Source organism: Pezoporus occidentalis, unplaced genomic scaffold (assembly GCF_034315485.1).
Source record: "Pezoporus occidentalis ecotype Australia unplaced genomic scaffold, CSIRO_AGI_Poc_V1 ctg224, whole genome shotgun sequence".
Lineage (NCBI taxonomy): Eukaryota > Metazoa > Chordata > Aves > Psittaciformes > Psittacidae > Pezoporus > Pezoporus occidentalis.
The window spans coordinates 1,055,760-1,074,660 of record NW_026914117.1 but is presented as its reverse complement, the minus strand read 5'-3'; the positions used below and the strand labels follow the sequence as shown (position 1 = coordinate 1,074,660).

Genomic DNA, 18,901 nt, shown 5'->3' with positions numbered 1-18,901 from the left:
GGTGATAATTAAACTGCTTTCTTCTTGAATCATTGAGCTACTCAAAGGAAATCAGAACACCAAAACCTATGGCAAGTGCCCAACTGTCTTAACTCCCTGAAAATCTTTATGCAAGTGGCAGTTTTTTTCTCCTGTGGGTATTTCCTGTCTGCTAATTTTGCCTAGAGAGCATTTGATCAAAGTTGCTCCCATTACCTTCCCTTTTATAGTTGGGAGAGTGGTGGAGCCCATTCAGAAAGCTGTGTGAGGGCTGCAGGTTCCACAGCTGGGCTGGGCTGCCCAGGGAGTTGTGCACACCTGCCCAGGAACAGCTAAGAAGTGACTAATTTTGTACCAGTTTTGCTCTCTTCCTGTCAGACATGTTTTGTGGAAATGTTCCCCCCACACACACCATTATCCCCCACTTCGTCTAATACAGGTTTCTTTATTACTGCAGGGGGCTAAAATGAAAAGTAACTACATTATCAGATCATATCTGAACTTAACAAGAAAGAAACTTTGAACACAACAGGCATTTCTATAGATTTAGTGGATCAGACCCATCTGGAAGTTTGGTGATACAATTAAATAACAGCAACTTCCGCTTTTTGCAACTGAATTGCAGCATGTTTATATCTACAGAGACTATTGAGAAATCAATCATCCCATCTGATATCAATGTGAAAAGTCTTTTAAGTTTTTCTTTCAGAGAAACAGGTATAAATTAACACATACAAGATAAAACACACTTTACCAGGAATGTTCATGTAAACTTCCCAATATTTAAAGTGATGTTAAGAAAGAACTCAGGTTAAGCATTCCATCTTTCAATTGATTCAACTGATACAGGAAACAGATCTCCAGTCACAAAATATATTCATTTTAATTTCAAGTACGTATTGTGCACCATGGTATATACCAAGAAAGAATCTGTATATCCTAGTAAGTATCCACGTTTACATACACTCACACACACTGGGCACCTGAAAATAAACAGCATTCATTTGAACAAAAATATACTTCCAACAACAGAATTTCTCTATTAAATCCATGTTTATTGCTTAGATTTTATCACAGTGGAGATTAAATTATGCTTAATCATCCGGTCAGTGCTTTTTTACCTTCTTCAATGCCAAAAAAAAAAACATTTAAACCAAGTCATTCATACACTCTAAGTCTTATTACCATCCCACCATTCATTGCCTCTGTGTGCTCCTTTAGTTGCCACAGACTTCAAGATTGTAAAAAGGAATAGCTAATAGGCTTACTTATAATACCATTTTCTTCAAGTATTCAGAAACCAGTACAAGTAGCTGTACTGTATATAAGAAACATATCTGTACTGTTATTTATTGCTATAGAATAGAGGCTCCCGATGGAATGATAGTGAAATACTGCATCACTGTGTATGAAGATGATCTCAGCATCCTGTAATCATCACAACTCCTCCCATGTTAGTGAACAACACTAGATAGATGGGTTTCTTTCCTTTCTCCTTCAGGCATGGGATTTCAAACTACAAATAAATAAAGCATACACTCACAACACGTGTAGTGCAAATTCCAAGTAAACAGAATGACATGGAAATAAACTCATAGTTGCCAACTTTAGTACAGCAGGGCAGTGATGATTTTACACCCAGCGCCCTGCATCCCTGCCCTTGGTGCACATCACCGCCAGCATCCTGTGTCGGCAACAGTGGTTGAAAGAGATTGTTGCAGGGGAAGGGCGAGATGACCACTTCTGCAAACCTTGTTCTGGGGTGGCCAGGCTTCACCCCATGTGTTCCACCAGCCCTTGGAAGGAAGGTGAGGAGGCAGGCTAGTCAACCACCCAGCAAGCAGCCCCACATCAAAGAATGTGGATTGGCAACTATGTGAAACATGGACTGAGTGGCCCAGACTAATAGAAGGTAGTATTTTTCCAAATATAACCATTGAAAGAGAACATCTACAACACTGTGATTTAGAAAGAACTTCATGAGAATTAACAAGAAGAGACATTCAGTGTTTGGGGGGGGGGGGGGGGGTTTGGTGTTTTTTTAAATAAACCCCAAGTATGGGTTTGATTCTTTACAGCTCTGGGCCATTACAAAACCATCTGCATTAAGCACAGGTCTAGTTTTCTTTTTGTTGTTGTTGTTGTTTCATTTATTTGCCTTAATTATGCAAATCTACTTCCCACACAGCCATATTTTAAACTGAAATAAAACTCCCTAATATTTTCATGGCATAAATTATATATGCAGAGAAAGGCAACAAATAAGTTTTTTTATAAATTTAAAATTAGGACATATTGTAGACTCACTCAAGATCCTTTTCTCCAAAGTACTAGTAGTGAGCAGAAGAGTCATGCAGTTTATCAGTAAAAAGAGTACCTATTTTTGCCATTTTTCTTCAGTGCTCATTTTAAGTTTGTTGGCTTTTTGGTTGTTTGTTGGGGTTTTTTTAATGTCTGTGTTTTCAGTCCAGAACTTCCTATTTCTTGTACAAAGACTGGGAAAAAATGGGCTTTTTAAACAGCATTTTTACACAACACGTTGAGCCTTCAACAAAGGAAACACAGAACTAGCACTAAAGTTCTCTCAACTAAAAGATGGATATCTTAGATGAATAAAAAAACTAAACAGAAAACACCTCTGCAAATAAAAAGAAACCTCTCCTCATTTTGGACGCACATTTAGCTTTTAAAACCTGAAAATTCATAAATACTATATAACTGTAGAGAATTAAGGCTTCTAAAAACTTCAGTGCCAAAATAACTTCTCTGCATCAGTATTAAGAATAAACTATTTTCCATTTTAAGTTGTGCTTGCCTTTGTTGTTCTTTTTAAAGCCTTTTCTTAGTTCCATTGAATTTTGTCACATAGTATTACATACCCAAGGGGAGTGTTAGAACTGCTTACTGAGGTTTTAAGTAGTTGTTAGACTAAGTTACAGCAATAAAATTTGATTACTGATCTGATTCATTACTACTTGACATGGGCAGTTGGCTCATTTCACCTTTTTTTCATGCCTAATGTGGCCATTTCTTCTATACTTGCCATTTGGTATCCCATTTTGGTAATGTCCATTAAGAGTGCTATGTTCACCATTTGACCAAAGCAGTTTGCTTTGTTTGCAGATAAATTTTGTTACCCTGGCCAAAACGTAATAAAGTAAGGCAGCACTCACTAGTACAACAAAGGCAATATCCAGTAAGAAATACTGATAGAAAGAGATGCTGTAAACAGCGGCACGTAGATGCTGGGCTCCGTTGTGACGAAGGATGTAATTAATCCAGTATACAGTCCGGTTAACAGGATGACCAGGTTGGTCTTTGTGAATCTCAGACAGCCTCTGGGCCCGCTGTCGGTAGCTGCGGGGAAGAAAGGAAAAATCATTGTCAGCGCTTCGAGCAATGCAAGCTTGGGAACACCTGAAGATACTTAAAGCCTCTTCAGATCAAACAGCACATTACCATGAGACTCTCACAACCACCAGCATACAGAAGGCTAGACACAGCAGATAAACTGTCTTTAATCAGTCCTCACAGCTTCTTGATGAAGAAAGACTAGAAAAGCAGACCCACGTGTGATGAAAGGCAGAAATCCACCCTCCAGCAAAGCAATGAAGAGCCAAGCTGACCTGCTGCCAGAGGGAGCTCTTACCGAATCCAAAATGAATCCTATCAAGTGAGACACATTTGTTCTTCCCACTGTAAACTGGCAATGTACCCTGCCTAATACACCACTCATTTATGTTATTGTGCAACTGAATTACTACAGAAATGCAGAACAAAGCAAGAAATTTGGTTTTGACTGCAACAGACTACTTCCACTTGGGGCTAGAGCTCAGCCTAAAACTGCTTGCTCTTCTAAACAGGCTCACCCAGCAGCTGATCACGACAAATTCCTTCTCTTTTCCCTCACTGCAGCTGCAGGGTCGACAGGTTATTTATGCAGGTCTTGCCTTTAAACCAAGGGTAATTGCACAAGGGAAAGGTGATGCAACTGCTGTTACCAAGATCTCTTTAATGACATTCCCTCTTGCTGCGGTTTTGCTGCTTCCTCCTTTACAGGTTTCTCTTTTCCCAAGGCAAACACCACTTCCAAGACTTTGCTCCCATGAAAACAAGAGACATTGTCAGCACCATACTCCAAATCTACAGCTAGCTAGACACAATAAACCACCAGCTAAGAGGTCATTATTTTTAATCTGGAGGTGGTCTGAACATCACAGATGCTTAAAACAGAGCAGTTTGAAACAAACTTGAAATTACTCTCCTTACACTTTAATATCCCTGAGCAAATTTGTTGGCTGGAATTAGAAGGAGTTATGAAAGCCAGCTCATGGGCTTTTACTTATTCCAACTTGAGTAACAAAAATAATTTTACAGAAAACAGACTAAACTTCTCATAGTCGTAATAATTTATTAGAATATGGTCATTGCAAAAAATGACCTTAAGAAAGGTTTTACTGGCCAGAACAGGAAATACTTTTTTAAATGGGACTTTGGAAGAGTCAGTCTTTTTGAATACCTCTGTACTTTTAGTTACATTGCAAACATGCCACCCTACCATCATGTAAGTCTATTTTGCTCCAGCCCCCACAGGCAGCAAACAGACTGCTAGATATGGAGAAACTTTAGTCTTCAACAAGGAATAAAGCAGGATAAGTTTGTTTCTGTAACCTTTCTGCCCTTAACAAGGCAACTGCACAAAGAGCAAATGAGACAACTGAGTTTTGGTACACTGAACAATGAGCTTAGTACCTACACAGAAACCTGATCAAGTGAGTGAAATTGTAAAGTGGCACAATCATACAAAGACTTGCCCCCACTACATAGACAAGTAGATCTCAACATGCATTTCTTTCCCCTTGCACGAAGGCTCTGTACATGCATACTTAGCCCATAGCAATAGCAAAAGCATAAAACAAGCACTCATTCCATACCTGGGATCATTAATAACTTTTACTAGAGCTTCATACAATTCGTTCTCAGTGACAGTCTTCCAGTTCAACAATATTCCCATGCCCTTGGCCTGCACACGAGTCATAGTATCATAATGGTCTCCAAAAAGTGGAATCCCCACCACTGGAACCCCATGGTACATGGTTTCAAAAATGCTGTTCAAACCTCCATGACTAAGAAAAGCTTTAATGTTAGAGTGACCTGAAAACAGAAGAGGCGTGAAGATTAAAGAAAAGATTTACATCTTCTCCTTAAAGTTACTGAAGGTTGCTTCAACTGTGTACAACACATTTATCACCACATTTCTACAGCTGCAATTGAGGAAGGAAAAAATGAACGCAACTTGTTCTAAAGTTCTCCTCCTAAAACCCACTACACTGACCTATCACGTGCATTAGGTGATTTCATCAATGGGGTAATTAATTTACATTGTTTACTCCTGAGTAGCTGCAGGTGGAGACTACAACCAGCGTAACAGTACAAATGAGGCAAGGTGAGAGCATTTTTCCTCATTATTCATATGAAATACATGCCATTTAATAACAGGGGAACCAATGTTACATTCTCTAAAGCTTCACGTGCTTTACTTCAGGCTAGCAAGATCTGACAATAATGATAAAACCTTATGCAACGGAAAAATGAGACTGCCTCAGGGCAATTCAGGAACCAAAACAAATCTACCTGCACTAAAAGTCATTTGCCTAACAGCTACACGATGACAAATACTCCAGCTGACATGCACCCACAACAATGCATATGCATGCTTAACATATCCAACAGCACCCATCGTAGTGCTGGAACTGGTTTGTGAACACACAAACATCCAGATATCCCAGAGACAACCATATATATTCTCTGGCTCCTCAGATCTGCAGTGTGTTCAACTAGCCTTTAACACAGAAGGAAGGAAAATAAAATTCATAGACTCTTAATATTGCCTTTGCCAAAATATGGAAAAATATAAAATTTTGTCTCTGCACCTGAGAACCTGGAGTACCTCAGGTTAGTTAAACAAAAAGGTTATTATCAGCTTGCAATACATGCCAAAGTTCTGTTAGAGCTTTCTTTGGAGAAAAATAAATAAATGTGTATATATACGGCCAGTATTCAGTAGAATATAGTTGGAAAAGCAACCTGAACGGGAGCGAGAATAAGCAACATATGATCAAAATAGATACCCACCAAGGAGATCATTTTGTGGTAACCATTCTATAAGCTTCGTATTGTTGCCTAAATTCCTTGGTTTGTTTCCTGAAAACCTAAAATAATAAATCAAATGGAAGCTGAGTTAAAAACCTCCAAAAGCAATAAACCAGAGAATTAAACCAAACAATCCATGAGCCCTAAGCAGACTTACATGGGGATACTCTTTACTCACTAATACAAGAAAACAAAATAGGCTCAAATAAAATGCTGTAAATAGCTAGTAACTTCCAACTTTGTTTTCATCCTTCAGTTTCCTTGTGCTCTGGCTTGAAATGCAATGTTTTCTATTAACATAATGACACTGTAGCTCCTTCTCAAAGCATATAAAACTTTCACTACATCAACCAGAAGGAGGTTTTATAACCTCTCTATGGTTTTAAGTTCATTGCTTTACTAAAAACTGTAGCTGGTAGTAGCTGAGAACATCCCATTAGCGAACAAATAATAATCCCGTACCATCAACACAACTGGCCAGTTTCCTGTAGCTTCTGATGATTGACACAGTCTTATTTTAAAAGGAGTTACTAATACCAGGAAGGGAAAGGCTGATATCTTATCTTACAAGTTTGGAATGAAAAGTTTGGGATCAAGCTATGAGAAAAGTGTGGTCTTCTTACTTTCTCAACTGCCTGAAACCCAATGGCAACATCCTGCTCACTTGAAGTTGCTGGAAAAGTTTAGCCCATAAAATATGGGCTCAAAGTACAAAATGACTTACATATTAATCTTATGGACAATTAATATAGAAAGTTAATTATATTCTAAACAGAAAAGAGAGAAAAAACTACCACTTAGTACTAGAAGATAAAGCTGTTTTGTGACAGCTCCATTAAACAACTTAAAAATACTTTCATTATTAAGAGAGCTTTAGAACTGTAGCTTCATAAAAATACACCCGCATATTCCCAATTAAGCAAGCCCAGATCTTTACAACTGCCTTATATAATCTGCATGTTGAAAAAAGCCTGTTATTTAGGCTCAGTTGCATAAAATAAACTATGTTGCTGGGTTTGGCTCTAACTAGTATTCCATCATCATAAGTGTAGAAAGAACTACAAAGATTTCCTTGATTTGACATTCTAACATAAGACTGCCAAGCAGTACTACCACCTTTCTCATTTTCAGAAAAGTCTAGCATAGGACACAGGTCTGAAGAACATCAACAACAAAAACAAAAAACAAAGTTGGACTTATAATTTCTATTTAGGATTTAATTATGGATCTCAGATTCCCACTTGACTTCAAGCCACTTGCTCAGCCCTCCCAAAGACGATGTCATACAGCTCATCACACCGACATCTTCCCATTCCACAGATAATGATGGAAAAAATCAGCAGGTGAGTTCCCTTATCCAAAAAGCTATTCAGCATTGCAGATAAAATCAGAACAAACCAAAAAAAAAAAACCAAAAAACAAAAGCATTGGTAAGGAAATACTAGTGAGGAAGGGTTTCAACTGAAATTGTTGCTTTTGCATTAATTAGCTATCCCAAGTAAAATTGATTTATTGATTACAGAAAAATTGATACTTCCTACAGAAAAAACATTTCAGGGAGAACATTTAGAAGGGTAAAACAAAAACCAAACAGTAAGATCAACAGGGATTAATAACTAATTAGAAGCCAAGCAACACTGCAGGTTTCATTAAAAGCAAACATAAAGCCTTGCCTCTACCCCAGAGAAAAACTGATGAGATCTTTACTGCAACTACCAAAGGTTCTGTGCCATGAAGAATTTCCATTTTCCTGTTCATTAGTGGGATTCACTTTTTCAATTACACACAGCAGTGAAAATGGTCCCTAAGAGATGGCAGGGGATAGGCTGCTAAACGAACTGCTAATCCAACTCTGAGTGCAGCAAGGACAGCAGTCATAAATTGTAAGACACTAATTATTATTTGGAAACCAATGGTTCATATGAATTCCTCTGAATTATATTCCAGAGCAACACACCATGTGAAGCAGAGCTGACTAAACAGTTCTTGAATTTTTACAGTAAGTTGACTACACTACTCAAGATGTTTTTAGAGTGGAGAAAGTTTATTACTAATTTTTATACTCCTGCAGATTCTTCTAATTTCTCACAAAAAAAAAAAAAAACAAGTGAGAAGAGCAACTATGAAAGTCTATGTTTACAGATAAAGAGAAGGGTCCCCAAAAAGTGAGAAATGAGAATCATAGAATTGTTAGGGTTGGAAAGGACCTTAAGATCATCCAGTTCCAACCCCCCTGCCATGGGCAGGGACACCTTAAGCTAAATCATATCACCCAAGGCCTCATCCAACCTGGTCTTGAACACTGCCAGGGATGGAGCATTCACAACCTCCCTGGGCAAACAGAGAAAAGAACAGAAGAAAGAAAATTAAGGATCAAATCAGCACGATGTCATTCTTGCTTCCTAGGGTGGCTTCTTTATCAGAAATTATGACAGTATGCCACAAATGCTATAACCTCAGACTCTCTTTTCACTGTCCCCAATCCTTCTAGGATATGAATTCATCACAGAAACATAACCTAAGCCTTATTCTGCCACAAAATCATTGCTCTTCCTTATTACCAGGGGACTGCAACATTTCCACAAAGAGTATCCTTCAAAAGCATCAGGTTCCCTGTGCCACCCAGACAATCTCCATTTCAGCTTCTACAACTCAAGGTCAAGATGGCACAACAGGCAATAAGCGTGCAAGTACATCTACCATCGCACTTACCTCCAAATAACTCTCTGAGGCAGTCTTGCCAGAGCATGTGCCAACTTATTCGCTATATCTTCAGACAGATATTTCACTCCAGCTCCAAAGGAGACAAGGACAAAGCCATTTTCACTAGCACCATTCACCCATGTCTGGAGATCCTGTTAAAGTAAAAATTTAGACTGAGCAACACAGAAGCACAGGTAAGTCACAACAGGTTAAATAAACATTGCTTAGGAAGAACAGTTGTTGGTCCCTATGTTACATCACAAGCCACATTTCCAAAGTCATACGTTTTAGAAATCACTGAGCACAATGACTCAATGATTCAGAATCCACGGTACAGGCTATGAACAGCCAAATTATTCCAGGTTTGTTTTAGCTTCTGTATTAACAAGCAGCTTCACAAGACAAGTTTTCCTTTCCTAACTTATCAGCTGACACACAGTCACAAGTTAACACATTATATTTTAACTCAGCAAAATGTAACTAGATCTCGTAGTATCAGCCTGGAAGTAGAACACAGGAAATACATGTATGAAGCCTAGGACTATGGTTTAAAGAAAGTGGAAGTACTTCCAAAGGGTTGGTTCTGGGGCTTTGCTGGGGTTTTGGTTTATTTTTTCATTTCTATAAAAATAATAAATGCAACCTGAAAAAAGTCAGAGCTGCTGTACCCACTGTACATCAGTACCCACTGCTCTAATATTTTAAGGAGTAAGGAACAGTATCACATAGAATCATACAATCATAGAATAGTTAGGGTTGGAAAGGACCTTAAGATCAGTACAGGGCGGACGTCCCTCTTTCTTGGACCTATATCCTTTATCTTACTTGGACCTGCATGCCTCTTCCACAGGAAGTTACCGGTATTATATTAAATACACACAAGCATAACGCAGGCAAAGCCCTTTATACCCTTAAGCTCATCCATCTCCTGTAATTATTCTGAAATTGAGTTTCTTGCAACCCATTTTTTGATGACTCTCTTGATTAATGGGCTGCCTCAACTTACACAAGGAAAGCAACAGTGCAGAAAGCAGAGGTCCACAGTACCGCACTGCTCAGAAGCACTCCAAAAGCAGAACCAACATCAATCAACATGTGGGCCACACCATGAGATTCAAGTTCAGAGGTAGCAGCTTTTACAGCAGGACACCCTGTGATGCAGGTGTTTCCTTCCCAGTTGATGCTTCAAGCAAGTCACAGTGAAGTTGTGAAGACAACTACATCATCCAAAGGCTGGGGCTGACTTGGTATTAAGTGGGGTCTGTACCACTGATGACAAGGCAAGCCAGCAGATACCACTACCCACCGCCACATGATGTTCATTGACTTGGAGGGAGAAGGAGGTTGGGAAAGCAATGGAAAAAGGAAAAGTTGCAATGTACCCTCTGCTTTTGGAAATACATATGTAAATTCTATTTTTTCCAAAGTAACTGTTGGTAGTGGGGACTAAAAAACTGTACCACTGAAATACAGGTATATCAGTCCCCCAAAGAATATGTTGTTTCCCAGGATATGGTTTCATTCTGGTCTCACCAAATTTAAGTATAAGCCTGCTCAACACCAGTACATCAATATGAAATGAGTAAAAGGAAAATCCAGAGCCCTGTTCACCGTGTGCATCTTGTCCTAGTAATAAATATCAGGCCAGAAAGTAATAGAACAATGTTGTGCTACCCTGTCTGAGCACAAAACCACACAAGTTACCACAAAACCCAGCAGGTGTAACACAGACCTGCACATTAGACTTGAGGTTGTATGCTAGTCTCTGTTACACAGTGAAAAAGGGATTTCCATTTTCTCTAGAATCCACACTTTCTCATTTTTCTTCATCCTTTTCCAGCACACTTGCTCATTCTTTCTTTTCCCCACAAAATCCATGGAGAGGGAAGAAAGATAAAGAGGGGAAGTGCCTGCAGTATGCCTCAAAGCTGAATCATTTATTATGGGCTGAGCTTCTGACATAAAAGTTTCCAAGTGGTTTTGTGATTTATTTAAAGCTTGTCCTTGAATTTTACTTAAGGACCGAAGGCATGCTGCAAGTGGAATCATATTATAGTCACTTTTACTTAGTGGTTCAGTTAGTCACATCTTGAACTATTTTCTATGTGTTATTTAAAGGTAACCAGAAAATAACCTTTTGTGGTTTCTAGGACAAACCATTCTGGAAAGCAATCAAGTGCTATGCTGTAAAACACAGCTCTCTGCCCATTTGTGACATCTGATCAAGTCAGATTCTGAAAGCTGCAATTGCCCGTTACAAGGTGGTTTTCTTCTCACAACTAGAAGCAGCCCAGAATTCACAGGCTCTGGTCTTCATAGGGCACTCGTCCATCGCTGCAGTAACCTGGATGCTTCTGGAGTGTCTCCCTGATGACAACTCCATGACAGAGGTGCTCAAGAAGTCAACAAGAGGTGAGATTCTGCTGGACCTCAAATGTACAAACAAGGAAGACCTTGTCTGGAATGCCAATGTCAAGGGCACCCTTGGCTACAGTGACCATGAGGAGTTCAAGATACTAAGAGTATAAGGAAGACAACAGCAGCATCTCTTGGACTTAAAGAGAACCAAGTCTGGCCTCTTCAGATACCTACTTAGAAGATTCCCTTGGGATACAGCCCTGGAGAGAAGAGGGGTTCAGGAGAGCCAGCTGATACTCAGCAAATCACCTGCTCTAAGCTCAGGCACAGTACATGCTGATGAGCAGGAAGTTAAGCAAAGGTGGCAGGATGATGAATAAAGGACTCCTGTCAAGGCTTACATGTAAAAAGGAAGCATATATGAAGTAGAAACAGGGACAGGTTGCCTGGGAGGAATATACAGAAATATTGATGAGGTACTAGCTACACAAATGGGCAGTGAGATAGAACTGATAACTAGTAAAACTGTGGGGCCCCAACAGTTGTTATCAGTGGCACAAAGTCCAGTGGAGGTACGTTTGCTTTTCAATAAGAAAGAAAACAGGACAGCTGGCACTACTGCTCAAATTATCTCATTCAGCACCAGGAAGTTGCACTCGTGACTACTTATATTTGGTCAGACATGTGGCTTCTGCTGCTAGAGATCATTCTGTTCTGGCTGTGGAACAGCTCCCAAGGCTACTGCTCTTCCTCTGTGCTTCATTAGAGATTCGGTAAAACTCCACAAATCTGATGTATTCATTATGGGTCCTGCACTTGGGCCACAACAACCCCATGCAATACTTCTGTCATAGGGAAGCATGCCTGGTAAGATTCTCAGGGGAAAAGCACCTGGGGGTGCTGACTAACGGCTGAACATGAGCAGCTTGTGCCCAGGCATCCAAGAAGGCCAACGGCATCCTGGCCTGTATCAGCACCAGTGTGACAGCCACTGTGTGGGCACTGGTGAGGCCACACCTCAAATCCTGTGTTCAGTTCTGGGCCCCTCACTACAAGAAAGACACTGAGGGTCCAGAGAAGGGCAGTGGAGCTGGTGGAAGGGCCTGGAGCGCAAGTCTGGTGGGGAATGGCTGAGGGAACAGGGGGCGTTTAGACTGGAGAAGAGAAGGCTCAAGGGGGACCTTATTGCTCTCTACAACTACCTGAAAGGAGGTTGTCATGAGGTTTGGTCAGTTTCTTCTCCCCAAAAAGTGATAGGACAAGAGGAAATGGCCTCAAGCTGCACCAGGAGAGGTTTAGATTGGATATTAGGAATAATTTCTTAACTAAGAGGGTGACGAGGCATTGGAACAGGCTGCCCAGGGCAGTGGTGGAATCACCACCCCTGGAAGTGTTCACAAACCATGTAGATGAGGCCCTCAGTGACATGGTTTAGTGGTGGCCTTGGCAGTGCTGGGATAATGGTTGGGCTTGATGATCTTAAAGCTCTTTTCCAACCTAGTTGATTCTATGACTCAATATAGTAAGAATTATACATCATTAGGTAAACACAGAGGGGGCATAAAATTTCCTACCAGTAGAACTGCCATGAATAATAACAAATAGCTATTGAGCACTTAGAAATTTATTTTTTTCTTTTGGGGAGGTGGGGGTGAGGGGAAAGAAAGGAACTTTACTACATACCATAGAATTAAGAATCACCCTAGAAACAGGCTTTTGAATTTTATTGTTGTGCAACAGCAAAGCAACCTGCTTTGTGTTTTTATAGCTCATTTCACACCCAAAGCTTCGTAACCCTAATCCCAGTGCTTCACTGGAACATAGCACATACAAAGGGGAGGATAAAATCCTGCCAGACCCGACAAAAATTCTGCCCACAGGTTCAAAACATGGATTTTTTTTTTCTTTTTCCATATTAAGTGATGTCAGATTACAAAAAAAAAAAAAAAAAAAAAAAAGAAATCAACAGAATGAAAACTATTTTATTTTGTATCAATTTAAGTTTATTATCTGAGTGTTCCCTCCCCTGGCCCACTTCCCAAGTCTGGCAACACATAAATGCACACTTGCAAACTTTAAACAGGAATCCAACTGACAGATGTTTGCATGGAATGATCTGAATGAATTTCAGAAATCAGGCATTCTTCCCCTACAGACAGGTCCACATGAGGAAGAGACAAGTGAAATGAGGTTCACTATGCTCTGAGCTGGTTAGGTGCAAATCAACTCTGATCCAACAGGTCCATTGCCATTAACACAAACTGCAACAGGCAGGGACTTGGCTCAGATGGAACAACAGCCTACATGGCTACCAGACCAGAGCAGGGTGATGCTTGGCTAATCCAAGTCAGATGTAAACGTACTTGAAGCTGTCCTCACAGTTTCTTTTAGGTTGTTAAATTAGAAAGGATATGATTTTAATTCCTCTCACAATCGTGGTGAAAACTGTGCTCTGCCAACCTCAGGAAGATCCAGAAGCTTCAATTCAGCTTGCATTCTGACATCACCTGAAAGGTCCTCCTCTTTCCCCTCCCCCTCAAATTTGTCCTAATTTACTCGAGCTTTACATCATGTTGCTATTAAGAGGAACTGCTTGCCTGCATTCTGATCTGCAGCCCCTTTCCAATCTGCTTTCCCAGAAGGGAGGTAAGAGACCAGTTCCATTCATATGCTGCAGAAAATGAACTATAGACTTGTCAGAACAAGGGTTCACCTTGCATACAACTCTGTAATTCCTGGCATAACATAGCCTTAATTAAATGGGATCGCTAAGCATGGCTAACAACTCAGGAGTTGGGCAAAAATCAGGAAGCAAAGAATGGGGTGCCTCCCTGTAGAGATCCCCGAGTTCCTGACCTGGAGGAGTCCATATTAAGATGTTAAAGGAACCTGAGAATAATCATTTCTCTGACAGCTTTTTAGTACAGACTTTTTAAACTTAAGATCTAGTGAAACCAAATCCAAGTTAGGTCTTTGTTTGCAAGACAGATCACAAGGTCCTGGTACAGTTAGGTGGGCCATGGCAAAGCTCAATATGTTCTTGTACTTTTTCTGTCCTTTATATGGCATGCAAGGTATAGAAGTGATACGTAAATAAAAAAAAAGCAGGCCATGATCTTGCACATGAAAGAGACTAAATACTCCATCTGTATTATTACTATGGCTATGTACATCACCCCATTCACACATATACATTCCTAATATTTACTTTAGGAAGTGCACCACAGAAACTGTGACACAGGACAAGCTATGAAAAAATACAAGCTCTGAGCGATTCTGAACACCTGAATTGTGTCAGAGAACACACTGATGCTACAGGACAATTTTGTTTGCCTACAATTTTAGCATATCTAGCCACTGTAGCCTTTACTGACCTTCCTACATTCATTAAGGCTGTATTAGCCCCAACACCCTGAGTATCTCTAAATGAAACCTCCAACACCATATACTAAAAAGTTTCAGACACCTTGGCCTCACCCCCTGTAAATTCGCCCCTTGATTTTCCTTAATTCCACTTACGCTTTTGACCTCAGGCATTTTGTCTTCCCCTTCTAATGACACACCATATGAAAACGCTCTGAATCACTATGAGTCATTAGAGCTGCCTTCATTAGAAGCGGAGTTCCCTGTTCAGGCAGAATTTTACAGCTCCTTGCTCGAAACAGTAAAGTGACCTCCTTTTGTCCACTTTAAATGATGTTCAGGTTCACTGTAAATTCAGTGCCATTTTTTTAATGCAAGACAATGATGTTTATTATTTGAAATTACATCTTCTAAACTCTAAACCTACAATAAAGGTCTGTTACATGACAAGTTGCATTACTGAGCCTTTCTCAAATTTCAAATGAACACAGAAGTGAGATGGAAACAGCACTGACTTTTGCAGTTAATTCAACTTTAATATATATATAACCATTTAAAAAAGTGCTTGACTTTGCAATAGCTCTTTCAGGGACTGTAACAGATCACCTGATCACTTCCCCCCACCCCAATATAAGTATTTTCAGGTTTTGGTGTGTAGAAAGAAAAACTCTTGCCTCATTTACTTGAAGTCCTAGCATAGCCAGATGAAAACTAGCAGAATTGTGAACTACATTTGCTAACTAAATATCATCTAATACATATACTAATTAATTACCATTTTCACTGAAATGATTTTAAAGTTATGCATGCTAAGGTATAACATGCTTAAAAGGGGTCCCAATTACAGCATTGTGCCAAAACCATTTTCATGTTAACTTCTGTGCAAATGCATGTTCTTGGGCAAAGCAAGACTGAAATGATAAACTATTTTTTGAAGCTCCCTACCTGCCCATTCAGATATCCAGTTTCACTCATGCTGACTGATCTCAGCACACAGTTCCAAAGAAAGTACCAATTCTTCTTTGACAATATTCCACAATAGATGTGTTTTCCAAAGCCCTTTTAATAAGTTTTAGTAATTTTAATATTCCCTTTTAATAATTAAACATACATACAGGTCTCACAGAGAGGTATGGGACTTGCACAGACCAGACAAAGGCACTCAGCAGCTCCTATTCCCTTCCTTCCCTAAGCAGGGAGCTTTCATATCGTAGCAGACTGGCTTTGTGACCATTTCGCCCGTCTCAGAAGTTGCATGCTTGCCTTTAAAACACTGCCTCAGGTCTGTCACATACACTGTCTACAGACTGCCTAAGCAAGCTTCTCCTTTTTCGATCTGGGTAATATTTATTGCAGTCAGAGCTTTGCCCTTGCACAAGAACAGACACTACAACCTTGCCTTCTCTTCTCTGAGTTTGATTGGTAGAAGTAATGATTTCTGTGCAACACTGTTACTGAAAAGTGAAGGTTTTCCAGTATGTACTGTCCTCTTACAGAGGCTTGTATAGGAAGAATAAGAACTTACTGACCTATGCTGTACTATAGGCGCGAGGGAGGAGCAGAAGAAATAAAAAAAATAAAGTAAAATAATTCTTTTGACCATTCTCAGACAGGAATGCTATTGTGTTAACCTACTATGCGAGCTTTGTTCTGTTTGATTTTCTAATTAGCTGTTCTTAGCAGGCTTAGATGCTAAATGCACAGCTGTGACTATAGAGTGAGGACCCAGCTGGCAGTAACCAGTGGTGCCTAATACTGAGCTTTGTTTCAGATAAACAAAGTATACAAATACAAACATAACTTGGTTTAATATCTGAAGCTTTCCCTGTTCAGCTGCTGGATTCAAATGCGCACAAGCCTCTGTTCTTTGAATAAGGTTGCAAACCGCCATTCCCTGATGGACAGCACAGGCATACTATGCAACTTTTACAAAATGCTACTTAGAGTAGACAAAACCAGGCCTATTTCAAAATAAATAAATTAGAAGCCACATGAAGTGATCTACAGAAAGAAGATACCCACTGATAAACTGAAAGGTACACAGACCATTCGTATCAGGGTCCTAACCTTTCTGGCATCTTCTAAACAGTACTTCTCTCATGTGAAATATTTAAATGCTATATTAACACATTTTTAACTTCATTTCAAGTTCTACTAAAAAACAATCTTTCAGCACAGGCAGTTGAAGATCATATAGATGCCATTATACCTTTACTATCACTGAACAGAGACCTATCTTACAATCTGAAAGTTATAAAATATCAGCTTATAAACCCAGAGAAACTCCATTACTCAAGGCAAAGTATGCTGTCTATATTTACTTGCTATGAATTTGTAAATCAGTGTACAACCAAAGACGGGGTTTTTTTAACTTGCTCTAAGGAGCACAGGACATACAACACCGCAACAAACACCCGACTGCACCGGGCAGAAGATGACTCACCTCCCCTGAGTCAATACATCCAGCTGCCTTCTGCTAGCTCGGCTCAACATCTCCGCATCAGCCAGTGCATATGTCACACTCTGAAGGTTATTTTTCCACTAAGTCAAGTCCTGCCTTTTAAAAGCAATGGCCATAAGGCTAAGGTGTTCAGCCCATTTTCTCAGGGTTTGTTCCTTTTCATAACATCAGGCTCAGTCAGTTTAATTAAGAGCAGTCATACTGCCCCCAACCAGGACAAGAAACTTCCCCACCCCATTTCCCTCTGGAGTAATTGCAAGTTAATTTTCCTCTTTTGCCAAGTACAAGTTGCTGTCACACACCAGCCTCCTCTCTTTTGCAAGCTTGTAACTAAAGATACTTTCTTCCAGTTTCTCCCCTTCTCTCCATTTATTCTGCTGTCTTAAGTCAAACTGAAATTTCTAAAAATAAAGCAGAAAAGGTGGGATATTTGTAAAGTCTCCGTAAGTTCATACCTTGTCTTCCCTGGATACACTGATGTTGGCTGAGCTGCACCATATACTATTAAGATGCTGATAAATCTCACTGTTTTAGTAAGATCTACCATATACAAAGTCCACACAGTTAATATAGAATCACAGGAGCAACTAGGTTGGAAAAGACCTTTAAGATCAAGTCCAACCATAATATTGATATTATTACTTCGTATTTTGTTGTTCATATTAGCAGAGTGAGATAATTCCAAAACCAATACTTTATAGACATTAAAAAAGCATACTCAAATTATAGCATTAGACTAAATTTCTCTATTTTCTTGCTGGATAAAGTCATGCTAACAGTCTCAGTTGGGAAACAAACTAAAATCTGAGCTGTTTTCTGCCTGGATCCCAAGCCCTGCACTGTCAACACATATTCATCTCCCAGTGCTGTTGTTAAAGTCCTTCTTCAATAATATTAAACACAGATTCAGCCCTGCTGAAATACAGACTTTTTCCTTTTATGTTACTCACTGGTTATTTAGTGTATTAATACTGCATATAGGCTTTACCAAAATGCACTGGTGGGGAAGGTGTCTTTAAAGCTTTTCTCAATTTTTAAAATGCATTTTCTCATGCCTGAACTCTGCTGCCTTTTCCTATTTAAGATCCAACACCAAGAGAATTTAACTGCATTTAACTTTAAAGAAAAATGAAATTCAGACTCAAAAACCCAGGTACCACATGCCTTTGTCTTTTCTCCTGTATCTCAGGCCTCTCTAGAGTTACAGGTGTAATCAATGACGCCTCTGAGAACACGGACTACCAAAAACTAGAGGTCAACCAGAAAGCTGCTATGCAAGTATTTCCCTGATGCAACGCACTCCATCAAAAAATTCATTACTCACTGGACCTTTGGCAAGCACCATGGGAAAGCAACCTTGCCTTCCAAATGAATGGAAGGTACTCAAAATAAAGAAGCTTGCCCTTCAAGAGAGGTTATTAGAATCACTGCATTGAGGAGCAAGTGCAGCAGAGGTATCCTCAAAACCAGGATTTAATAAAAACATTGTTGATGATACCCCAGAGACAATATTCTGTTAAAAATATCTAAAACCCATTCATTTTCCTAAACATAAAGCCCTGTCATGTAATTTGCAAGCATACACAGAACAAGTTTCCAATTATTACATGTAAATGTAGATCAAGGTTTTGCCAATCCTCCCACAGTATCAATAGCTGCGTATGTAATAGAAGAGCTGTGCAGATAACAGTAAGGAAAAGACAGTTTTAAGTATGGAGGCTGCTTTTACTTACTCCTTCTATAGAACACTGGGTCAAATTAAATTTCGGCAAATACAGCAGAAAGGAAAACTGCAAAGTTGAATTTTACATTCAAACCTCAACATTACAGATACCAACATACAGCCCCACCCATAAATCCACATTATAAGCTAATCTAGGTGGG

The 18,901-nt window shown here is 39.6% G+C and overlaps 1 protein-coding gene across 2 annotated transcripts in view; it reads right to left on the bottom strand.

The window, feature by feature from the left end:
- Positions 1-1,013: 1,013 nt before the first annotated feature.
- UGT8 (UDP glycosyltransferase 8) overlaps positions 1,014-18,901 on the bottom strand; it is a 45,461-nt gene continuing 27,573 nt past the window's right edge. For both annotated transcript variants that reach the window (XM_062620886.1, XM_062620885.1), the window contains 4 exons: positions 8,845-8,987; positions 6,115-6,191; positions 4,914-5,133; positions 1,014-3,336 (listed from right to left, as the gene is read on the bottom strand). In XM_062620886.1, the coding sequence (XP_062476870.1) occupies positions 2,973-3,336; positions 4,914-5,133; positions 6,115-6,191; positions 8,845-8,987 (804 nt within the window). In that variant the 3' untranslated portion in view covers positions 1,014-2,972. The remainder of the gene's footprint in view (positions 3,337-4,913; positions 5,134-6,114; positions 6,192-8,844; positions 8,988-18,901) is intronic.